Source organism: Nelumbo nucifera, chromosome 4 (assembly GCF_055504915.1).
Source record: "Nelumbo nucifera cultivar China Antique chromosome 4, China Antique-T2T, whole genome shotgun sequence".
Lineage (NCBI taxonomy): Eukaryota > Viridiplantae > Streptophyta > Magnoliopsida > Proteales > Nelumbonaceae > Nelumbo > Nelumbo nucifera.
The window spans coordinates 18,539,306-18,564,176 of record NC_142652.1 but is presented as its reverse complement, the minus strand read 5'-3'; the positions used below and the strand labels follow the sequence as shown (position 1 = coordinate 18,564,176).

The 24,871-nt window shown below is 42.5% G+C and overlaps 1 protein-coding gene and 2 pseudogenes across 2 annotated transcripts; 2 read left to right on the top strand and 1 right to left on the bottom strand.

Moving 5' to 3' along the window:
• Positions 1–5,620: 5,620 nt before the first annotated feature.
• On the bottom strand, positions 5,621–7,351 carry LOC104598056 (putative xyloglucan 6-xylosyltransferase 5). The gene has a single exon (XM_010259947.3). The coding sequence runs from the start codon at positions 7,119–7,121 to the stop codon at positions 5,754–5,756; it is 1,368 nt and encodes a 455-aa protein (XP_010258249.1). The 5' UTR covers positions 7,122–7,351; the 3' UTR covers positions 5,621–5,753.
• A 4,676-nt stretch (positions 7,352–12,027) lies between these two features.
• On the top strand, positions 12,028–14,336 carry LOC104598057 (GDSL esterase/lipase At4g10955-like; annotated as a pseudogene). Its single transcript, XR_016068515.1, has 4 exons — positions 12,028–12,225; positions 12,522–12,629; positions 13,097–13,143; positions 13,347–14,336. The product of XR_016068515.1 is annotated as a GDSL esterase/lipase At4g10955-like (transcript).
• Positions 14,337–18,463: 4,127 nt separating this feature from the next.
• LOC104598195 (peroxidase 60 pseudogene) lies at positions 18,464–21,322 on the top strand (annotated as a pseudogene).
• The last annotated feature ends 3,549 nt before the right edge of the window (positions 21,323–24,871 follow it).

Genomic DNA, 24,871 nt, shown 5'->3' with positions numbered 1-24,871 from the left:
AGCACGAGCAGCAACACCATGAGGACCGTGTATATAGAGAACTTACCTCAGCCCAACATTCTCGGGGGGGCATAAGAGGTCGCTCCTATTGCACAAACAGAGCCAAACTGGATTGACCCACTCGCGAGCTATCTGCTTCACGGGACCCTCCCTGCAGATCGCAATGCGGTCAGAAGGGTAGAGCGCTAGGCAGCCAAGTATGTCATGATGGACGGACGGCTGTACCAGAAATTCTACACGCTCCCCTACTTGCGCTGCTTGCGACCCTCAGAGGCCGAGCTCGTCCTCCGCGACACTCATGAAGGCCTGTGTGGCGAACACTTGGGGGGCAAGGCTCTCGCCTAGAAAGCACTGCGGCAGGGGTACTACTGGCCCACAATGAAGGCAGACGCACTCGAGCTTGTCAAGAAGTGCGATAAATGCCAAAGGCACACCAACATCCACCACCGACTTGCTGTCGACCTAAAGTACCTCACTATCCCATGGCCCTTCGCATAGTGGGGAATCAACATTCTTGGACCATTCCTGCCAGCGACAGGACAGAAGAGATTCCTGGTGGTAGTAGTGGATTACTTCACGAAGTGGGTGGAGGCGGAACCCCTAGCAACAATCACAGCCCGAAGCATACAAAACTTCTTTTGGAGGAATATAGTATGCCGCTTCGGGCTACCTCGGGTGCTTATCTCTAACAACGGTAAGCAGTTCGAAGATATCAAGTTCCAGAGTTGGTGCACCGAGATGGGGATACAATAGAACTTCACTTTGGTGGCACACCCTCAGGCAAACAGGTAGGCGGAAGTCACGAACAGAGCTATACTCCGTGGACTAAAGGCCCGCTTAGCCCGAGCTAAAAGACTATGGGTAAATGAGCTGCCTAGTGTACTATGGGCTTACCAAACCACCGTCAACACTGCCACAGGTGAAACCCCCTTCAACCTCACCTATGGCACAGAAGCGGTAATCCCAACCGAGACCGAGGTGCCTACATTACGCCTGTAGGCATACGACGAAGAAGCAAACGATGACGAGCTCCGTACCAACCTCGACCTGGTGGAAGAAGTATGGGACCTAGCGTACATTCGGATTGCAGCCTACCAGCAAAGGGTGACTCAGTACTATAACGCCTGGGTCAAGAAACGACACTTCCGTGTCGGCGACCTGGTCCTTAGAAAAGGCATGGTACTTGAGCCCGGTGTTGGTAAGCTCGGACCGAACTGGGAAGGTTCATACCGAGTAAGATGGGTACTCGGGGAAGGTACGTATGAGCTCGAAACCTTAGAAGGAAAGCAGGTACCTCGAGTGTGGAACATCAACAACCTAAGGTGATAGTACTTGTGATTGCCGAATTGGAGAGAGGACTACGAGTCACACCCAGGAGTCCAAGGACTAAAAGTGTCGAGCTGATAAAAGACCTCGGCGCTACGATAAGTCCCAGTCGCCTCCTCGGCATGGGCATACAAGTCCCAATCGCCTCCTCGGCATGGGCAGACAAGACTTGGTCGCCTCTCCGGCATGGGCAAAACCAAGGGTAAGGAGAGCGAACTGTGAGTCGCTCCCAAAGCCTAAGGGTTAAGGTGTCGAGCTGACAAAAGACCTCGACACCTCATAAGTTCCAGTCGCCTCTCCGACATGGGCGAACTAGTCCCAGTCGCCTCCTCGACATGGGCATATAAGTCCTAGTCGCCTCTTTTGCATAGGCAAAGTACCTCTAATGCCTAAGGCATAGACAACTCGGGTATGAGCCCTACAATGTCTAGCCCACTTCGGCATATAACAACAGGTTGGGCCCGTTAGGGACAATCGACATTTAAATGAGTAGCCCGTGTGCGGACAGGTCGGGTATATACCCTGCAATGTCGCCCACCTCGGTGTAAATTACGTAAAGTTGCCCCTACTAATAGTCCTAGCAGACAGTTCAGGGTGACAAACACTTAGAAAAATTTTTACTTTAGTTTTCCTTACTTGTTGTCTAGCTCAGTAGCCCGACAATTCAGGGTAACCTATACACCTACTCCTACCTCTGTCTAGTTTAGATCGCCAGATCAGGAGTCATTTACACTTAGAATATTTTTGCACAAGGATTACTCAAAAAAAGTTCGTATTTCATTGATGGAAAGATTTTAAGTACAAAGATCTCATTATAACCCGAGCTCGGTGGCCTCGGGGTGTACATCCAAACAGTAAAAAGAAGAAAAAACCGGGATCATGCATGCGGACTACCAGGCAGGTCGGTCTCCATATGCTCCTCCGCGTCCTCTTGACCCGATGGGCCCACCTCTAGGACTTCCTCGTCACTCTCTTTTTCAGACGAGCCGGGCTCTTCGTTCACCGTCTCCGCCACCTCGGGAGTAAGGTCAGACATAGAGACGACTTTGAGGTCAAGATCAGGGAATTTCTGCCACATTAGGTACTTGCACAACTTGAAGCCAGAACAATAGGAGCTCGATCCATATTCGACCTAGAGATCGTGGAACTCCGAGAATTCCTTGAAGCAGTCAATGGCATGGTTTCTTTCTTCAGCCCACGCCTCTTGGATGGCGGTCTCGAAGATCTCAGTCTTCTCTTGGATCATTGCTTTGAGGTTCTCGACCTCTCGTTGAAGCTTCACTTTCTCCTCGGTCATTGCTGAGATCAGCTCCTGTTGTTTCGCCTTCTCCGAGGTTAAGGCCATGATCAGCTCCTGTTGCTTCGCCTTCTCCTCGGTCATGGCCATGATCAGCTCCTGCTGGCTCCGAACTCCCTTCTTGGCCCGAAGAACCTCACCCCGAGTTATGTCCAGCTCACGGTAAAGTTTCTGCGCCTTCTCCTCAACTTCCCGAGCTCTCTATAGGCGGACTTCGGACTGGTAGACCAACGAGTGAATGGCGGAGTTCACCTAGCAAAGAAAATCGAGGTAAGTACGTTTGAATGTTTGACAAGGAAATAAAATGTAAAGTAGGATACTTACCACCATGCAGTAGCTGGCAGCCCGGCCTCCGCGCTGGCTTTTAGGCATGTCAGCCCATTCCGCAACCTCGGCAGGAAAGACGACACCCTTGCTCTTGAGCAGTCTGATTCGAGGCGTCATTACGCTTTCCTTGGGAGACTCGGGCTCCGACATGGATGTTCTCTCCGGTTCATGAGGTTGAAGGTCTTCCTCCTGGTCCTCGTCCAAGTCCACTGCAATGGGTTGAGGTCAGACCTCCTCCTCGGGGAGTTCATGAGGGCGGACCTCCTCCTCGGGGAGCTCGACAGAGATCGGCTCCGGAGCAAGGACTTCGGATGGGGCGGGAGTAGAAGAATCGGCCTCCCGACGAGATTTCTTCGAAGCCTTCCTCTTCTTCCCTCTCTGAAAGCTCTTACGAAGGTCCTTAGCATCGACCTCCGGCATGGTAACTGCAAGAGTAAGAAAAAGGGTTAGTCGCGAACTAAAGAAAACCTTAAAATAAAAACCGAGGTGGAGACCTATCAGGAGGGCTCAGCCCAGCTCGCACAAGCTTCTCCTCGGCCAAGAAATTCTTCATCTCCAGGCCGAGGTCCCTCCAAGAGTTGATAACTGCCCGAGTCTCCGCATCTAAACTCACCCCAGGATCCTTGATAGCCACCCTCCAATGAGTTGGAAAAGTCCATCCCTCAGGATGTCGGACAAGGAAGTATCTCCTCTTCCAGGCCAGAACCTTGTTCGGGCAGCCGAACAGGATTTTAAACCCGAGCCGAGGAGAGATGTAGTAACTTTGTCTGACGTCCCCGCGCAGACAAGCGGAATTCTTTTTGATCGAACAGATCGAACTGAAGACGTCTAGGGACAGAGGTTGGTTATACTCGTGGAACAGGGAGATGGTGCCTACTATGTTCCGGATAGAGTTCGGGTGTAATTGGTCAATGGTGATGTTAAAGAATTTGACTATCTCTATATTGAAGGGGTGGAGCGGGAAGCGCAGCCCGACGACGAGCTGCTCCTCAAAAACCGCAAGCTCGTAAGGGTCGTGATCCCAAGGATACTGACCTAGAGGAACACTGAAAACTAAGCTATCGGGAAGACGATAGCGGGCTACTAAGTACATTAACCTATCCGAGGTCAGGGTAGAAGGACCGAAGTCGTCCGGATCCCGACCCCGGGAAGAAGATGGGACCTCCATCCTAGAGGTCGGTCCCTCCTCCCGTGCCTCAGGCTCGCCAGACCGAGATGGCCCAACTTCAGGCATAGAAGCTCCCTCTAAAAGCTGAAGAGGAGAGTCGCCCAACGACGAGCTGGCCTCCCCAGCAGGGGCCAGGGACTGCACCTCGGCGCCCCGACCTCACTAGAATCACCTAAGACCCTATCTATGCTAGAGCTAGACATGATTAAAAAACAAAGGAACGAAGGAAAACACGAACTCACCAAAAGAAGGACGACCTCGGAATACAAAGAGAGAGCGAGCTGAAAGACTCCGACGCGACCTCAGGAGAGCTCAATCACAGAATTTTTGGCAAAAAAGAGGGGTCCCTCGGCCCCCTATTTATAGTTCACTGCGAGGCGATTAACGACTGAGATCTACTCGATCCAACGACTCACATGAAAACCGACTGCACGACGCCCGAGGACGAAATCGGTTGAGTGCGTTTTTGACGTTCACGGAGTCCATAAACAGTGTGGCATCCGCGTGTACACCCAACGCGACCTGGGCTACGGCCGGTTAAACCGGAGGTTTAAACAGGTCCGACTGGTTGATCCGCTCGACAGACCGCCTAAACCTCGTGCCAAATCCATCTGGACCCATCATGAACTCCCCACACTAGGTCGGGATCCCCGGCTCGGGGAGTGGGGGGCAATTGATGAAGGGCAATTTGGCCCGACCAAGCAACAGGGAGATATGTGGACGCGGCCTAACTAGTAAGATGACAGCTTAGCCCGACATGCCGAGTCCGCAACAGATCGAGCTCGGATAATCAAACCACCTCGGGACGAGTTCACCTAGGTGTAAGGTCGGATCAGGACAACTTCGATCCCAAGGCACTTCGGCATTCGCCCCAAGCCAGATCTAAAGAGTGGTAGCTCGGGTAATACTAACAGACCACTACGTGGCAACCCCGAAGATCTCGCCATCAGATTCCGGGCCTCGCGGGATCACGCCGCGTAACAGCTAGCGTTATCTCCCCCGACCGGTTCGGGCGGACTTGATAAGCCCCATCAGTTATCCCCATTATCGCGGAAACAGATCTCACTCCGCGAAACCCACGAGGACTCCACTATATAAAGGCTTCACCCCCCGGGGGTGCAGGGTATGCGTGATTTCCTGCTCTCAAGCTCTCTCATTTTCAAGCAATTTTAGTTCGCTAGTAGCCTATTGACTTAAGCATCGGAGCGACCTCACCGGATTAGCATCCCGGGGTTCTCTAGACCGCCATTACCCATCCTAATGTGTCTGTAACAATACATAAATGTCCCTGTCTATCATATTTGCTAAATTCTCTGTTCCTATTGATTCTGTTCGTTCAATGCAGACTGTTGCACTCTGTCTGGTATTGAATGGGAGGGGAGGAGACACAACCAAACCATCAAGATACCCAAAAAGAGAGCTTCATGTCCGTTTTCCAGTTTATAAAACAGTGTTCCTTCTTCCTTGTTGGGTAATCCGAATAAAATGGGCAAGAAAAAAAATAAAAGAATCTACTTTTGTTTTCTCAAAAGCAATGTCACAGAAACAAAAACCCACTAACACTATATTTGAAGCCTGCATTAACTAAGAATTACATTACATTTGGATTATGAAAAAGGAGGAAGCCTGCATTACTCACGGGCTCTTTGAATCAGTTCCTCCAACAACTGAACGCCTTATATCAAACTGATCTACAAATTCCAAAGGGGTTGCCGTCTCATTCCTGATTCTCTTGATCTTGGGACTCAACAAGCCTCTGTGCCTAAACCCATATAACTTGAGCACCTGGTTGTCTGCAAAATTAAACGCTCTCTCCATGCTTTTCAAGCACCTCTCCACGGGATAATCCCCATAGCTCCCACAAGGCTTACAACCCACAAAATGGGTAACAAATGGCCATCTCTCATCTCCCAATCCAGGATGGTACTTCTCCATCATCTCCTCATACCGGTCTACCAGTCCAGCCCAGTATCCATGAAGGTAGTAAGAATTCTCAAGAAACACCTTATTCATCCACTCCTTCTTCGATATCAACAAGTAAATCAATGCCGACTGGTCATCAGCCTCGAATGCTGGCCGCCCCTTCAAATTTGCAGTTAAGATCTTTCCCGCCTCGTCACGAATCGGACCCTTCGGACCCATGGGAGCCCAATCATCAAGCAAATCCAAAGACCACTGGCAATTCCTGAACAGAAAGCTACCGGTGTTCAAAGCAATCCAGGATTTCTGCTCAAACATCAAATCTGGGTACCCATGAACAACGAAGTTATAGTCATTATACTTGGAAAGAGGAATCTCAAACACCATGTCGGTGAACAACGCATCACTGTCCATCCACCAGATCCATTCCACCTCCGGATGCGACAGCATAAGCCGCCGTATCAACGGTAGCTTTGCCCAGTACCCGGCGAGCTCCTTATCAAGATGTGCCAAATTATAAACAATCTCTATGCCGTGAATTCGACAGTAATCAATCTTGTTCTTGATAGCCTTGAGAAGGTAATGATCTCCAATCGGGTTGTCACACGGATTCGGTGGAGACCCAGTAACGAGCAAGATTCGAGCTTTTCCATTGATGTAGTTGGGGAATTCGGGATTGCGGTCTAGCCAGGCCTTTCGCTCTTCGTCCCAATTTGAGATCTTGGGGCCAAGTGTGTAAGTGACGTTCGGATTAATCTCGACCTCGGCAGTATCATCAGGGTCGGAAGGGTCACCGTCAGATCGGATCTCAGCGAGGATGCGGTTGGTTTCTTCGATGAGGTTCTGGTTCTCGGCTTCGGCGTCAGAGCCGCCGAGGTTGCCTACGCCGATGGTGCCACGGAGGACGAGAATAGTGACGAAGCCACAGAGAATTGTTATCTTGAGGTTGTTGAAGGTCTTGTGGATCTGGCGGCCGCGAGGGATGCCGGGAAATGCACGACCCCCGGAGAGCCTATTGGTGGTGGGGATCGAACCGCCACCTGCTCCGCCTCTCTTGATAGCGGTAAAACCTTCTTGACCCATCTCCCTCTCCCGCTCGCTCCTTGTACGTATCTAGAGAATGTAAAACTAGAAGACAGAGACAAAAGCCCTAGGTGACGTATCGCTAGTTCCTCATATTCTCGAAGAAGAAAGACAGTACAATGAGTTGTCCGCAGAGAGGGAAGAGAGGGAGAAAGAGAGATGGAGGAAACAAATCAAGTAGAGATAGAGATCTGAGATTTCTCTCACTAAATTAAAACAGAAATATTTATAGATTGTCATGGATGAATCACTGTAATTAATATATGGTTTAAAAATTTGTATTGTTTAGTAATTTTGCGTCGACCCCGCTGTTTCCGGATGCTTGCTGACGATCTTTTCCGTTTTTTTTTTTTTTTTTCTTATTTACATGTAAGAAAGAAAAAGTAACGCGTACACAATTAACATTTGTAGAATTGTAGTTAAGATCCTATCTTTGACAAAATTTCTCTCTCAAAGACAGCGGATGTCAGCTGTCCATGATGACACACGAAACATCGGTCGTCTTGAATTCGAATAATATCCCGAAACGTGATTTCACGATGTGGGGTGGGACCAGAAGGCCCGGGCCCAGTCACGAATGGGCCGAACCAAAATCTAAGAAAACCAACAACACTGTTGAACTCTGAACATGTGTGTAAAGCTGTTTACGAATCGGGCTTGGGTTATCTCCAATGTGAACCCATATCTGGAGCCCATTATATGCACCCTTAGTCCCTTATTATGTATTGAGGGATATGACATAGGTAGCCAGGTGGTTCCAGACCTTAACCCATAAAATGATCCAAACTGTAGAAATTGACTAAAGATATTGGATAATATTAAAATATAAAATTAAATTTATCGCTTGCATACAGCCAATAACAAAAGTTAACAAGCAGATTCGCCGTCTTCCCTTATATAAAATTATATATATATATATATATATCTGATGGCAAATGATATATATATATATATATATATAGGCAGAATTAATATAGGAACGCGGCATTACCATTGAGCTAAAATACAACATTAGGCTAAAATGTCATTTCAACCTAAAACGCGCGTCAAGTTGACACAAACTGCATAGGCCTCTAAAAAAGGGAATAATGCAAGGTTGGGTTGGTTGAGGACACAGTTAAAGGGCAATATAGGACGGAGTTATGTAATGTTAGACCACTAACACTAACCCATCAGATGTAATTAGGATCCAAGCCTCCACAAACTCTGATGGGGGATCATCAAATGATATATGGCCCAGCCCAATTATTGAACGATGTGGGCTTTGATTTGTGGCGTTTTGAGGATTAATGATGAACCGTGAAAATAACCTGGGCTTACGGGTCATCCCTAATAACAAAATAAATAAAGGTGGAAATTACAGTAGAGACAAAAGGCATTCGCAAGACACGTGCTATGCTATGCGTTTCTTTGTCCCATCCAAAAGGCATTTGTTCTGCTTTCCCATTTCAATCACTTCGACTTGGGAACCGGAATCAATGCCGCTGAAGCCTGCAGGCTGATTAGTTGATTTAGTTCAGATTAAGGACAAGATCTGAGTAAAGACTAAAGACCGGATAAATGACAATTTCCCATTTCGATCGGGTTATTATCACAGGTGAACCCAAATTCTTGTTCGTTTGTGAATAGTTCATGGGCGACTGCTAGAATCGGACTACCTGACCTTGAAGAGCAAGTTGTAAGACTCCTACCCACCCGTATTCGTGTTTTTCTTTTGTGATAAGATTCCTGAAACAGAAACTAGCATTGCTCTTGATCGTGCGTCACACTATTTCTCTGTTTCGGCTACGTTGAACCAGAGGATGCAGACGAATCCTAAAGGCCCGTTTGTTTTTCAGATTTTGAGAGGACGTGGGGGAAAGTCAATCTTGGTTTTCATTGACTGACATACAGATGAATCCGGACTTGATCTCAAAACAGAAGAATTTAACGACTCTATGAGGAAAATAGCCGGAAAACGGCTTCTTTTTACAGAATTGGTAGAGCTGCTTCAGAGTTCCAATCTCCAGCCGAATGGAGGAACAACAAGCTCGCTTCCGAGCTGAAGATAGTGCTCTGAACAAATATGCAAACAAGGTTCTAGAATAATCAGCCATTCCAAAATCAAATTTAAAGAAGGATTTGTGTTTGGGTAGTGCAAATATGGATTGAAGGTATGCTAGGATTAGGATTGAAAAGATATGAATCGAACTTAATTTTGGGTTGGGTTGGATCTTGTACGAAGCATTGGGCAATTCAACCCCGATGAGAGATGACTTTTATGCCCCGTTTGCTTGTCGAGAAGTTATTTAACCGAATAAATGCATTTATCTGGGTAAGTATTTTCTAAGAAATACTTTCCATCAGGGTAAGTGTTTTTAAAGTTTTACCCATATTCTTTTACTTCTTAGGTAAATAAGACAATGATTGTTTTAGTTATAAAAATCCATTATTAAAAAGGTCAATTTTATTCCATCCAAGTTTTGATAACTTTTGAATATCATTTACACTTAGGGGTAATAAATTTTCTATAATCCCCACATAAATATAAAAAAAGAACATAAATATCCTAATCAGTGGAGACCCAAATCCTATTAACTAACTTCCCCCTCTCAAAATCCCAAAAACAAATGAGCCCTTACTATGTTAATATATATAAATACAAATATCAAATATTTATGTATGTACATATGCATGAATGTACATTTTTGTCAAGGAAAAATTATGAAGTATGATTTCAATTTCCTATACCAATTAAAAATAATACAAATTACAAAGAATTTATTGCATTAATTTTCCTTATTTCTAAAGTATTTTTTGGTCAACTCCTTATTTTTAAAGTAACACGCTAAATTCTGAATCTCGTAATCCCAATTTTGTGCTAAACACTTCTATGAGACTTGAATTTATGATTCCATTATCAAAAAGAAAAAATAAAAAGAAAAAGGAAAACTTTGGACTCTGACATACTAACTCAAACAAAATTCACGATAGATGTATATTAGTATAGACCCAAATTGTAAATGGATCGGTTTGATATTGCCTTAATTCAAATGGAATACTTTGAATTCAAATTCGGTGAAACAGCAACTATTTGTTGCAGCCCAGCCCTATTATGATTTATGGGCCAGTCTGGCCCTAAGCCCTACCCACCATAGGAAAGGCCTAGGTTGTAATTTTAGACAGTGGACTGAAAGAGGCCAATTCGAGTCCTGGCTTATTACTAAGGTCCTACAGGACATTTACATTGGTTATGTCAGTTTGGTGGGTCAGAATAACAGAATAACAATGTAGCCTAATACCATTCATATCTTAATTGCATCAAATAAGGAGAGCTTCCTTACGTGAAGCAACCTGTTTCTGTCACTCCACCAGATGTGCTGCATGTTCTGTCACAATGCAAGAGCAAGACATGAAGGACCAAAGGGCCCAAATCAACATTTTTTCCTACAAAATTCCTCCTTTTACAATACAACGGACTGATAATACCAGTTCAGCGTTCAATAAAGTAATCTGGATTTGCTCTTTGCTTGACCTTTCCTACGCACATTGGAAATGTGAGAGAGGATTGGATGAAGTTGGAAAAATTGGGTTGGATACAAATACAAATTTATAGAGTACAAAACCTTGTATTATTTATTTTATGTATTCGACGATGAGACGATCTAAGGATGGCATGTTTTGATCCTTGCTCCAAGTCAAAATTCAAATTTAAAAATGGGTGAGTATAGGAGAAGAAGGAACTATTACTGTATTACATGTATCGCCTTCCGTACAAAGTAATTGCTTAGATAACAAACAAGCTGGATTGCTTATTGACTTTGTTTTCTTATATATGCACAACAGTTCCAAAACACTTTTTAAAGAAAAACCATAAGTCGAAAGTCAAATCAGACTTGAGGCTTGATTATAAAAATAAATAAAAATGTCAATTGGGCTTGTTTCGAAAGAAGTATGATGATATGATCATAACCTAGGTTGTCAATGGACCGGTTTTGGGTTGGAATTCGTCCAAATCAAAATTCATTTAGATGAATTGGATGGACTGGATGGACCAATTGGATTGGACCTGATCCGTCCATAATGAATTTATATTGAACTGAGCCAATATCTGATCCATTGATAGAAAATAAAAACATAGGTATCAAAGGACTAGTTTTGAGTTGAAACCAATCTAAATTAAACAGGAATTTGAACAGATTAGACAGTCTCTGGATTGGTCCAAAATATCCATTGAACTGGATTGAACCAGGTCCATTTGTAATGGACTCACATTGGACTGGTCTGGATTGGACCAAATCCAATCCAATTAACACCCCTAATCATAATCCAATCTCCCCACCTTATGCACATTTCACTATTTCAGTTTTCAATTCAAAATATAAGAAGTGATTTTTTTTTTAACAAAGCATTTGGCTGAAACCTGAAACTTGGCTTTGGAAATTAATAGAGGTTTGAAGAGAAGATGTGGTAACAAAAATGTTCCATATGGCAATTTATTTTGGGCCAAAAAGGAACCTTGCGACCTTCCATTTCTACCTTTTTGCTTAAAAGCAGTTTTTAGGCTAAATAAACTTTGCCAAGTGTCAAATGTAAGTCCCTCTTTTTGTCATTTTTAAGATAAAAGACTATAAGATATATATAATATAGGCAGAATTAAGATAGCCAAGTTCCTTCATTTGGCGCGTATATAGTTTGTATTGACTTTTCATTCAAGCTAGTTACTTCTGATGAGTTCTAACTATGACTACATATAAATATTGTATCGATTTATTATGTTGATATTATGATAATTAATGACAACCCCCTACCAAACCAAACAATTCCCATTATATGACCAAGAAATTAAGTAATTGTTTGACTTGTGATCCCCTCATTTTCTGGAAACTACTAATGCATTTATCCATATAAGGAAAAGAAATACAGCGATTTGTAGAATGCCAAAGGCAAAATATAAGGTTAGACTCTGCATCCTTACTCTGGTTTCTATTCGTGATATTTGCAGTTTATTTGCTCTTTCAGTTTCTTGTTCTCTGAATCTGTAACAGCTTGGTGAGGATCAGGTTGGAGGAGTTTGATATCTACAACCTCGGCTTGATAGAGCTCTGATTTGTCTTAATTAAAGGTGAGTTTCAGTTTGTTGATATATTTTCCTCTTCCTTGATTTCGTCATATAGTAAAAGAAAATCTCAAAATTAATTTCCTTCCTCGAACAACATAAGAATATGAGAGATCCTCTCTGGGATAAGCTGAGGTAAAGCATGCCTCTCTTTTCTGCATAAACTGGGGTAAAGAGGGTCTAAAAACACTCTGTTTTATCAATAAAAGAAGAACTTTTAAGCTTTTACGTGGTGTCCAGTCCTGCCAATTTGGAGATTATGCCCCATCTAGTCTCGACTATTATAATTTTTCTTTTTGTAGATACTGGGGAGAGATCAAATTTAAGAGCAAAATGGGGGTGTTAAGCATGTCTTCTGAGAAGGATAAATTCAGCAGGTCGGGACACTCAGATGATATTGTTGCTGATTGGTAAGACAATTTCCTTATAAATAAAATTCATGTATCAATCAACCTATCCATCTATAATTAAATACGGGAAAAGTGGATCATTAAGTCAGTATTGGGCGATGCTAATTTTCCATGGTTTTAATTTTTATAACAGTAAACATAGAACGTCATTATCCTGCACTTCACCACATATGATAAGATGTTGGAATCTGGAGAAAAAGTTCCCAGACTCCAACATCTTATTATATGCAGATCTGACTCAAGGTCAAGGAGGGTTGAGTCAAAATCTGCATATAATAAGATGTTGAGTCCAGGTTTTCTGAGAATCATATCGTTAGTGGGGCTTGAGCTCGGCCATTGACCCATCCCCATGTATAGCTTTAAGGTCTGATCGATCATTCACTGCAGAAGAGGGTTAGAGGGTTTTGGCAGTTGGATCTGCATAAACAATCGGCTCATCAACAAATAATTCTTCTTCTCATGAACAGGACAAGCGCAGATTACCGAAGAACAGTTTCAGCTAGCTTGGTAAAAGGTGTGTATGTTCTAGAGAGAGACCGGCAAAAGGGTCGACAGGGGTTGGAAGGACTCCCACCATTAGCTCTCGCACCCCAATGGTGGGAGTCCTTCCATTTTAAATTGCAGGAAGAAAATAAGCTCATCGACAAACGTGGTTCCATTTTTGGAGCTGTATATGAATTTAAACCTCCGGTTTCTGATCGCAACCGCCCAATACAGGATGCTCCAAGATACATTCTTGCATTTCGAGGAACCATACTCAGGGGAAAACCATGTTATTCGATTTGAAAGACGACGTGCGGATCATCTTCAATAAACTTCATGAAGCTTCACGCGCAGAGCTTGCAAGAGAAAGAGTGGCGGAAATGGTTGCCAAGGTTGGAGGTTCGAATATTTGGTTGGCTGGTCACTATTGGGGTCTGCCCTTGCACTGTTCGCTGGAAAGCACATGGTCAAGACTGGCGTTTGTCTTGAAACTTATCTCTTCAATCCACCATTCTCATCTTTGCCTACAGAAATGATCAAACATGAGGGATTAAGAGATACGATTCGGAAAGTTAAAAACACTTCGAAATTCCAACTTGTTACGAATCTCCCCAGCACAAATCATTCGTTCGTGGAGTTGTCCAAATGGGTTCCACGTCTTTTTCTGAATAAGAAGGATCCCATCTGCGTGGAGTATAAAACGTATTTTGAGAGTAGGGATCAGATGGTGGTCGCCGGAGCTGGAAACGTCGGGCATGTGGTGAGCCAATATACTGTTATCGGGGTTCTGCTGGAGAATCTGTTTGACAAGAAGACGGATCCTTTGCACCTCCTTCCATCAGCAGATCTCATCATTAACAATTCAGATTCTCAGGAAGCTCATGCACTTCAGAAGCGGTGGTTGCCCAACTTGCATCTGGAGCCCATGCCATACCGCTTTGTAAAAAGGAAGTAGATGATAGATCATTTGGTATGAATCTGTCTGGATGGTTTCTCAAATGCTTAGTACTTATTTCTGTACATTCCCCCAAAATATCTGTAATTTCTTCTTTCACGAAGTGAAAGTTGTGTGGTTTTTCATGTTTTCAAACACGTCTCTAAATTGCGATTGATTTCATATTCTGATTCTCTTCTATTTATGTTACCTTGTTGGCTGTAGTTTCCAAATTTCTTGATCATGCATGTAATTCCAGAAACCTTGTGCATTACTACTTTTCTAATAACAACCAAACTTGCAGTTCAGTTTATTTTGCATGTGCAGGGTTAAAGTTTTTCCCACAATGTCTTCTCAACCAATTCTAGATAATTCCACATCATGAAACAAAGAAAAAAAGAGGGAAAATGCTGGTACTTACCATTAAGGGTCTTGGGAAGGCTGGATTAGATAGAGGAACCTATCTGACCTCGCATTTTTATTTCGGTTGCATGACGATCCAGAGACCCTTAAATAAAATGCGTTCACCTAAGTGTTTGCAATAAATTTATTGCGCAAAACCCAGAAATACAGATTAGAGAGAAAAAAGAAACAAACATGCAGGTGGAAGGCCGGCTCAACAAAACAGGAGCTGGCTGTGTAGTTATCGTGCTCACTTCTTCTTTCTTCTTTTTTATCGCTACTGCTAGGGTTAGGGGTGTTAACGATATTCAAAAATCCAATTTTGAATTTGATATTCAACATTATCAAATTAAATTCGAATAATTCGAATATCTAATCGTTCGAATTCGGATATCTTATTCTTACCAAATAGTTAATCGGATTCAAATTCAGATATGACCTGATTCGATTCGATAAATATCTGAATTTGATCGATTATTTAATTCTTATGTATAATATATAAAATATTTTATAATTTATATATAATAACTAAGTTATATAAATAATTTATATATTTATATACTTTATATCAATAAAATATTTATTTTATATATTTATTAATTATCTAAAATAATTAATTAATCGAATTCGAATTCGGATATTAATTTTCAATACCCGTCGGATATCAAATCGAATTCAGATATCGAATTTTCTAATTAGATTCGAATTCGGATATTGCTTGATCCGATTTGAATTTGATCCGTTTACACCCCTAGCTAGGGTACTGCTTTTTGCCGAGGTGTGGCGTGCTCTGTGACGGCGTCGCTTCTTTGCTGCTTCCTGATTGGTGTTGTTCACCTTGGTGCTAGCCGGTACCTCGACCTTGGTGTTCTCCCAATATTGGATGCTGCTCCGAGGAGGGAGTTGATCTCTGTTGCTGGCATGCTCACTGACGCGGGCTAGATCTTGACTATTATGGGGAATTGAGGGGTCCCAAGCTGGGGCTGAGCCTCTTATCCCAGGTTGTTGGTTGCTGACCTGCTGTTTGTCATTGCGGTGCTGCTGGTCATTACGCGACCGTTGTTGTTGATCGCTGTGATGGCTATGCTGTGGCCAATTTCTCTAGTCCACAGCCTGTCGGGGTGGTGATCGACGCCGACCTAGCGAGGGGTCATGAGGTGGTGTCTGGTTGCGGGGTGGAGTTGGGACCCAAGGAGGTGTTCGGCGTCCGTTGAGGTACTGATTCTGTTGGTTCGACTGAGTCTACTGGAGAGGGGGAACTGTTGTTGATAATATTGCTGGTACTGGTACTGTTGGAATTGCTGAATTTGTTGCATCTGGATCTGCATAATCTGTACGCTCTGCATGAGCTCATGGAACTGCTGTGCTCCAACCCCCGGAGGAACCACTGAAGGCTCTGCGATTGGGATGGCGGTGCTCACATGTGGTAGAGGTGCGCTAACAATTTAAGTGTTGAAGGTTTGGTTCTGAATTGTTGGTACCCCCGAACTAGTGAGGGGGATAGTGAACTGTCCAATAGTTACCGAGGGGATCTTAGGGTTGAGTGGAAGCTGATCCTGCCCCCTAGTAACAGTGGTCATCTCAACACTCTTGATGGTGTTGCTTGAAGATGCCATTAGTAGAGTATCGTAGAAAGAAATAAGGTAACTAGAAGTAGGAACTTAGCTTTTGTGTAGTGGTTCCCACAGACGGCGCCAATTGATGGTGCGCGATTTGATTGCTCCTAGCTAGATGCCAGTTCGGATGTCGGTTGTTTAGATGGTCGTTCGAACTGCAAAGAAGGAATGCTCAGAGAACTCGGGGTGGATCACCCGACATGGTCACTCCGATGCTTAAGTTAGTATCTTAATGTGTGCAAGCTGAAAGCTTTAGAGTAAGAGAGCTAGAATCCACTAAATCGCATGTACCTTGGGTCACTGTGGTAGGTGCCCTTATATAGATGAGCTACCGTGGGTCTCACAAAACACCTCTGAGATCCTCGGCCCGCATTGTTAGGAGTTCGTTCTGCACCAGGAGGTGGATATCGTGCTAGCTGATAAGGCTTATCGTGTCTGTTTGATCTGGGCGGGATGAGGATAAAACCTACAGTCGTGCGACGTGATCCTGAAGATTTCAGAGACAGTTGGCTTGCTTCTAGAAATTCGCTATGTGTCACCTAGGTAAGTTGGGCCATCTCGATCTACTTGGACCTTGGTTTGGCCGAGGTGACCAAGGCACCCGAGGTGACCTGGCCTACTGAGGTGGTAGGAAATGCTGAGTCACTGTCCAGTCATCGGGTCGCATCCACGTGTCGCTATTTAGTAGGTCGGGCCAAATCACCCTCATCAATAATGATATTATTAAAAATTAAATTAAAAAATAAAAATTATAATATTTTAAACTAAAAAATATGAAATTGAAACCGACCCAACCTCTGGGATTAGCATAAAAACTAAACCAAACCGACCAACTCGGGTTGGGTTGATTGGTTTGATTGATTTAATCAATAGCCCTAGGTGGGAGAGTAAACAAATATTGTATCAACACACCAAGCCATTGAAGAGGAGTTCAGATCTGTGCCCCACAACGTTCCACAACACATCTTGTCGTATATTAGGAACATCTCCCGATGAAAATACCAGAAATGATGATGTCATCATCGAAAGATGTTTCAGATACAAGAAGATGTGCTATGGGACGTTGTGGAGCGCCACCTCGGGCGAACTCATTGAAGAGACTCTTTCAACTTTTTGCTTATTATTAAAGTCTGTACATGGATATGGCTTTTTAAAAAAGTTTTTAAAAAGTGATATGCATATGGTTTTTTTTTCAGCACTTTCTGAAGAAGTGCATCTTCATTCGAATGGGACAAACCTGTCCCTTTTTTTCTTTAATGACAAAACTACCCCCGCTCGAGTTTATCATCTTCTTCTTCCATTCGAAACCCTGCAACAACAGGCAGCGGTGGCATTTGGTTGCAGGTCCACCGACGGTGTTTGATTGTAGGTCCACCGGTGACATTCCACAGTGAACAAAAGCCACCGTTGATGAAGAAAGAAAGAAAAGTTTATCATCTTCTTCTTCCATTCGGTCTCTCTCTCTCTCGTCTCTGGTAGGGACTGGGGACCCCTTTTTATCGCCCGCTTTATTACCCTCCTTTTCAGGACTATCTTTCTGGTTTCTAGGGTTTTTGATTTTCATTTCCTTTTTTTTGAACCCAAAACCACCAAATCCATTTCTTGTTCTTCGTCATCTGTGTGATTGAATTCCTAGTTGCAAATAATTTTTAGTTTCGGCAGCATCTCAATGATGACTTCTGTGAAGAACAACTTTTTACCCCCATTCCTAATATCTAATCTACAAGACGTTCTAACTAGCAGAAAAGGTGGCGGCGACGAACAGTCGAAGAAGACTGACAAATCCACAGAACCTTCTTCCTCTTCTTCCCCTCCCTCCTCTTCCGATTAGGATTGCTCCAATCCTGTTGTGTTAGTCACTAATGCGGATGGAATCGATGCCCCGAGCCTAACCTTCCTAGTCGAGGCTCTGGTCCGACAAGGTGAATACAATGTTCATGTCTGCGCCCCCAATCGTGGGTTCTCTTTTTCTCTCTATTTTTCTTCTTGTCATTTTATTTCTATCTGACCATATTGGGACGTTATCTGATTTTGTTCATTTCTGCACTGCGGTGGCTTAGTGGTAAATCTGTCTCCGGTCACTCGGTCACATTTTGCGAGGCGCTTGCCGTGACTTCTGTTGAAATTAACGGCTACAACTTATGAAATTTCCAATAATGCTGCATATATGTTTTCTTCCTTTCAAAGTTGTTTCGACACTTTCTTAACTTGAACAGGGATTTGGGAGTTTTTCTTAAGAGTTACAGTTGTTGTTGATAAGAATTGCTAAATTTTCTTAAGAGTTATAGTTGTTGATAAGAATTGCTATTTTCTGGTTTATTACCGATTGAAACAGAGTTAAAGAGGAACAATCAACTTCCCCAGCCAACACTTGATGAAGAAAGAAGGAAAAGTTACCGATGGCGAACATATATAAGAAGTTTTCAAATGGTAACTCCAATTGTGGAATCACATTTGGTGGAAAACAAATCAAACGATATCAATTCTGATAGGTGGCGCTAGTATCCATAAGTATTCAAATCCTTCATCGGAGATAAAAGCAGAATGTATCCATAACAATAATTTCACATCCATTGATCTAAGAGAGAGAGAATCAGAAGAACGATTAAGGAATATTGAGGAAACAGGAAGAGTAATAAAAAATGGTTTTCAGTAAAGGAGAGAAGCAACAAACCGAAGATGAAGTGGCGCGATACAGAAAAATTGCAGAATTAAAACAATGTCTTCCAAGAAATCATGGCAGAATCATCGTGGACTGGTCCAAAAATTGTCAGAATCTACAGTTTCGGTGAAGAAAATGAGAGGAGAGGGAGAGATCTGAGTGGAGGGTAAAATTGTCATTTGTGTCAATATAAACACTTATGGGGAAAGTAACTTACCAAACATCCCCACCCCAATAAGTGCTTAAGAATATAATAAGTGATTTGAAAAGTGGGTTATCAACAACCTTAGTGGTTGTTAAAATAAGTACTTCTAAGAAGTACTTGTTATACAAGTACTTCTTTTAACAAGTACTTAATCATCAAACAGGGCCTTAAGCTTTTAGGTTGAATGGTTTGTTAGATTGCGTTTGGTTGGAGTGTAATTTTATTTGCATTGCTACAAAAGTACAAATGAAAAAAATGCAAATTCTTATTTAATTTTGTTTTGTGATTTACTTTATCCTGTTTCATATTTTAATTTACTTCATTTGCAATTCAACCAAACAAAATAAGCTAAAATTTGAAACAATAATAAGTCAGAAATTTCACTTAAATCATTTGCACCGACTAGGCGGTGTTTGGAACTGTGGGCGTTCATTGAATAAACGTTGTCACATAGGTGTCATTTCAGCATTTCCCTCAATATCCAGATCTGTATGCATAGAGATTTGTAAAAGCAAGCATTGATTTATGTGCACGCCTACTGATGAGGGCGGATTTGGCCCTCCAATGATATTGTGACACATGGCACCTTGGAACAACTAGGTGACACCTGGAACCACTTAGGCAACAACTTGCCTTAGCCAAGTTGATGGTGTCCCACCTGGCGGCCTGGCACAGGCCCCGACCTGGCGGTCTGGCACGGGCACCGACCTGGCGGCCTGGCCCAAGCGCGAACTGGCGGCCTGGCACAGGCGCCGAATTGGTGACTTAGCACAGGCACCGACCTGGCGACCTGCGAGACGTGCTTGCCGACAAATTCGGCATGCATATCCTAACACTCCTACGATCCTTGGAAGTTGACTCATGTGTCGAACGATCCGGAGGGTGGTCAACATGCATGGTGGTTGCCTCAAGGAATCTCGAACCACTTAGACAACTTCTCAGAAATCTCGTATGTGGTGCGTGAAGCCCACGCCAAACAATGCATTTATAAAGGTACCAACGCCAATGACATGGGGGGGGGGGGGGCAAGTAAGCATATTCCAGCTCTCATACTTTGTGATTTTTAGCTTGCAGTATACTATGAGAGTACTGACTTAAGCATCAGAGCGACCTCGCCGGGTTAGCCACCCTGGGTCCTCTGACATTGATTCCTTGTAGGTCTCTAAAGAACTACGAAGCTCAACAATCAATCTGGCTCGCCACCAGGCAGCTCGGCCCTCTGGTCAGCTCGGCACTCTGGTCAGCTCATCACCTAACCTGCCTAGCTCGGCACCTAACCTGCCCAGCTCGGCCCAGTTAACTCGGCACCTAATCTGTCCCCAGCTCGGCATCCAGGTCCTCATCCAGCAAAAGTTCACTTCGGCTTCTGAGTCATCGGCCACTTGGTAGCAGACCAAATGACGAGGTACTTAGCACAAAAAATTGATACATCACCAAAAATTGATTCATCACCTACCATTTGAGAAAACTTCATTTTGGCGCTTCCTTCAATGGGTAGGCATTTATTCACTGTTTTGCTGATGTGTGGTGCTTAATGGCACCTAAGTGTTAATTAACATATTCATTATTATTTTTCTCAGTTTTACAAACAATTCAAGTACAAACATTTAATGAATAAATGCCCATAATTCCAAACACATACATAATTGTGCATCAGTGCAGATTTATTTGCATTGCAACCAAACTAAGAACAAATTTCTCTTGGCTATATGGGTTTGCTTTTAATCCTACTGAAATCACAACCCAAAGATTTGTTTTTTATTTTTATCAGTTGGTAGTACTGATTTCTAATTTATTTGACTAATGCGAAAACCCAGAGTGGGGGAGGGAGATACGAAGAAGGGACGGTCTGGTTTCTCTAGCTGCTAATGTCGACCTCCCGGGGCCTTCGATATCAGTCACCGATGCCATTGCAGCATTTGCTAAGAAAGGACTCACTGCCACAGACATGGTTCTTCTTATTTACTTCTTTCTTGCTTCCTTCTCCTGCTTCGTTATATATTTTTAATTTCACAGATTAATTTGTTCTTGATTACTATTTTAGGCGGTCACACTGTTGGAATCACTCATTGTTCGACCATTAGTGATCGTTTCTACAATTACCAGAACACCGGCGGACCTGATCCAGAAATGGATCCTGCTCCTGTTTCCATTCTGAGATCAACGTGTCCTCAGAATGCAGCAGTGGACAATGCAGTCGCCGTGGACCAGATGAGTCCGCTTGTTGTGGACAATTCTTTCTACAAGCAGTTGCTGATGAGGAGAGGGATTCTTCCGATCGACCAAGCACTAGCTCTGGATTCTTCGACGAAATTCACAGTTATTTCCCTAGCCAACGGCGTCAAATTTCCTGCAGGGTTGGGGAAGCCATGGTCAAGCTGGGGGCTGTAGAGGTGCTTACTGGGACACAAAGAGAGATTAGGAGAACCTGTGCAGCCATCAAAGTTCCTTATTATTAGCAGATTGAGTTTTTGAAATAAAAGACCCAAACCACGTTCCAATCTTTCATCAGTCAATACAAAAAAAAAAAAGAACAATTATTTCTCAAGTTGATAGCTTAAAAGACAAATTGGAAAGATAAGATGGAGATGCGAGGTATCGATCCCCGTACTTCTCGCATGCTAAGCGAGCGCTCTACCATCTGAGCTACATCCCCTTAATAAAAAAGAACAATTATTTCTTAAGTTGATAGCTTAAAAGACAAATTGGAAAGATAAGATGGAGAGCGAGCGCTCTACCATCTGAGTTACATCCCCTTAATAAAATCAATGTTTTTTTAATTTAGTAATTCGTAAGATGACAGATAACTGCTAAGTCTCTCTAACTGGGTTTAGAAGAGACATGGGATTGAGTCCTGCTGCCTTCACCCGGATATATTATTTGGTAAGAAAACGTTTCTTAAAAAAAAAAACATAATGTAAAAGAAAAAAAAAAAAGAGCTTGCATTATTGGTAACCATGGTCTACACAACAATTTGAAGACTCGAGATTGTTCTACAATAATGTAAGGTTCTAAATATCGATACGCCGGTAGGGGCATATTGGACAGTATCGATACTGTTTTTTTTTATTTTTTTTAACTTTTTTTTTTAAATTCGGTTTAAGGTTCCTCCACCCTTGAACTGGTCAAAACCCCAATACACCCTCTATAGGGGCGTATTGGCCAATATAGGCCGATACATTTCAATTTTTTGAACCTTGCAATAATGTTTTTCTCCCAAAAAACATAATGCATAAAATTGAGTCTTTTTGGTAGGAAAACGGCAAAAATCAGTTTAATAGCTAATCAAGGGGATACAACTAATGATAATCAACTTCAAAAAGTGGTCTAATATCTGATGGCAATCCCACATGGACCCATGTGCACAGATTAGGGGTGCAATTGAGTTGAGTCTAGTTGAGTTTTGGGTGGTTTGAGCTCAAGTTTGACTCAAACACTCAGAACTTAGAACTTGAAACTTATAAATAAATAAATAAATTGTTAGGGTTTAAGTTCCATATTCGAACTTGACTAGTCAATACTCACGAGCTATTCAAGTTCAATTCGTCTCGAGTCAATTATAAATAAATTGTTATTAAAAATTATAAATAAATTAATAATTAAAATATATTAGAAAACTTGATTATATATTAAAACTTATAAATAAATAAATATTATTAAATATTATAAATAAAAATATATTGAAAAATAATATTTTATTGGAAGCATGATTAGCCTCACGAGCTACTTGAGGCAGGTATTATGAAGCTCAAACTTAGCTCAACTAACTACTCAACTCTAGTCAAGTTCGATTCAACTTGATAGTTTTCAAGTTGAGTTTGAACATTTAGTGAGCCAAGCCCGAGTAGCTCAAGAGCTGGCTCGGTTCCGTTTCACCCTAAAACCACTCATGGGCCAAAAACCATTGATTTGATTAGCCACTTGCTGGCCTGTCGACTCGGACAATAGTGTTTGTCCGTTTTTATTTTAATTAATTTTTAAAATTTTTAATTTTTTAAATTAGAATGGGCCATTTGTTCGAATCGGATGGTTAGACCGTTTAACTTGGAAACCAATCCCCAAAACGGTTTCATGTCCGGTCCAATTTTTAAAACCTTGCGAAACACTGATGTGTTTACTCATGATAGGTTGCCCAGCCTGGTTTGCAAGTTTTTGTCTCTAGTCTATCCGATTACCTCTCAATTCTATCCCTCTAAACTATGATCTTTACCATTAGTTCGCCTGAGACATATTGAAACTTTGTTTGGACGAAAGATATTGCCCAAGAGTGAATATTCCCAAGCAAAGAATTTCCCAAGAGTGAATATTCCCAAATGCAACCTTAGCATTCGAAAAACAATAAGTAACTTTTGTCGATGTAACACTTATGGTTTTTAAAAATAAAAAACATGTATATTGGCAACACCCCGTTATTTATTGTAGTTTGTAGGCCTACACCTGTTATGTGGGTTCATTTGACTAGCTACTTTTCAAATTTGAAATAGTGACTGAGAGTTTCTTCTAGTACCAAGCAATCCCCCTTCGACTGAAATTGAAAGATCAAATAAAAAAGCGAAGCATTTACCAAAAAATTGAGGATAAATCTCTTAAATTATCCTTACTATTTATGAAATTGACAAACTGTATCCTTATTCTTTACACTTGTCTTTAAGTTATCCTTTAAGTTTTTTAACAATTGACATGCTGATAAATACTAACATAAAGAAATAAAATATCTATTTATCCTTCACTATTCATCAAAATTTCAAAATAAAACCCAAATGACTGTCTATACCGATTCATTCGAAGATTCTGGTGTTAAATTCTATCATTACTGTTCTTCTACACCGTCCGTTCTTTACAAAAATTTGTACAGACCTTGGCTCTCAGTTTTATACAAAGTACCCTAATTCCTAAAAATTCATTGTCGCAGGCGACCCTTATTCTTAAAAATTAAAATACCCTTGTCATATGGGGAGGAAAGTGAAGAATCATGCACCCAAGGAATTGAATGTGCCGCACGAATGCATGATATTTTACGATATGGTCGCCGATCTGTACAGCGAGTTCCACTCCCCTGCCTTTCACTGTGAGAGAGGGGCGTTTCGAACTCACCAGTTGCCGCGACAGTAATCAACCAGTTGTCGTAGCTCGTAGCCCGTATCAGAACCCTGGCCTAGGGGCATTTCGAACTTACTAGAAAATGGCTGTTTCAGCAGGTCGTTGTCGCTGGTTAGGTGTGTGTGAGAGAGAGAGAACCATGGGAGTGGGGTTGGATCGCACCTCCTCCGCAAGTCGGACTGATTTGCTTGGAATTGGAATGAATTGGATACAGGAAACCATAAATGTTATTGTTCGGATAGATACAAGGTTGAAATGCAATTTAATAGACTTCTCAATGGAATTTTATCAAATAGTTGAGGAGTGAAAAGATCTTTGTGACTTTTGTAAAGAATAATCGAAAGGAATTTTCCACCTTCACCTATAAATCAAAGGACCAAAAACGTTAGATCGCCGACAACATGGATATGCAGCGGTTGGATGGTCGGCCGTTGCATAGAACAATAACCAGGTCAAGAAAGAGAGACAGAAAGTTACAAACGACAAGTCAGTAGCAGTGACATGCCGGAGCAAACTGCAAAAGGGGAAATTAAAAGCAAAAACGGAAACCCATGCTCGATAAAAAGGGGAAATTGGAAAAAAAAAAAAGCAAAAATCGAGTACCGATGCTTTGGGCCACCGACGATCAATCCAAATTCTCGATGGCCGATCAGTTTCCCGCCATCGTGTCTATTTTTTTTCTCACAAAGCATTTATGAGTATTGTTGATGCTAGTATTGGTCAAGGACAACATAGTAAATTCGCTCTTGAACCGAGGTGGTTAGCCGAAGTGTCTGAGGTGCAAGGTGTCCGAGGCCCGAGGTGGCCGAGAATGGGGGACAGATCCTACGAGGAGCACAA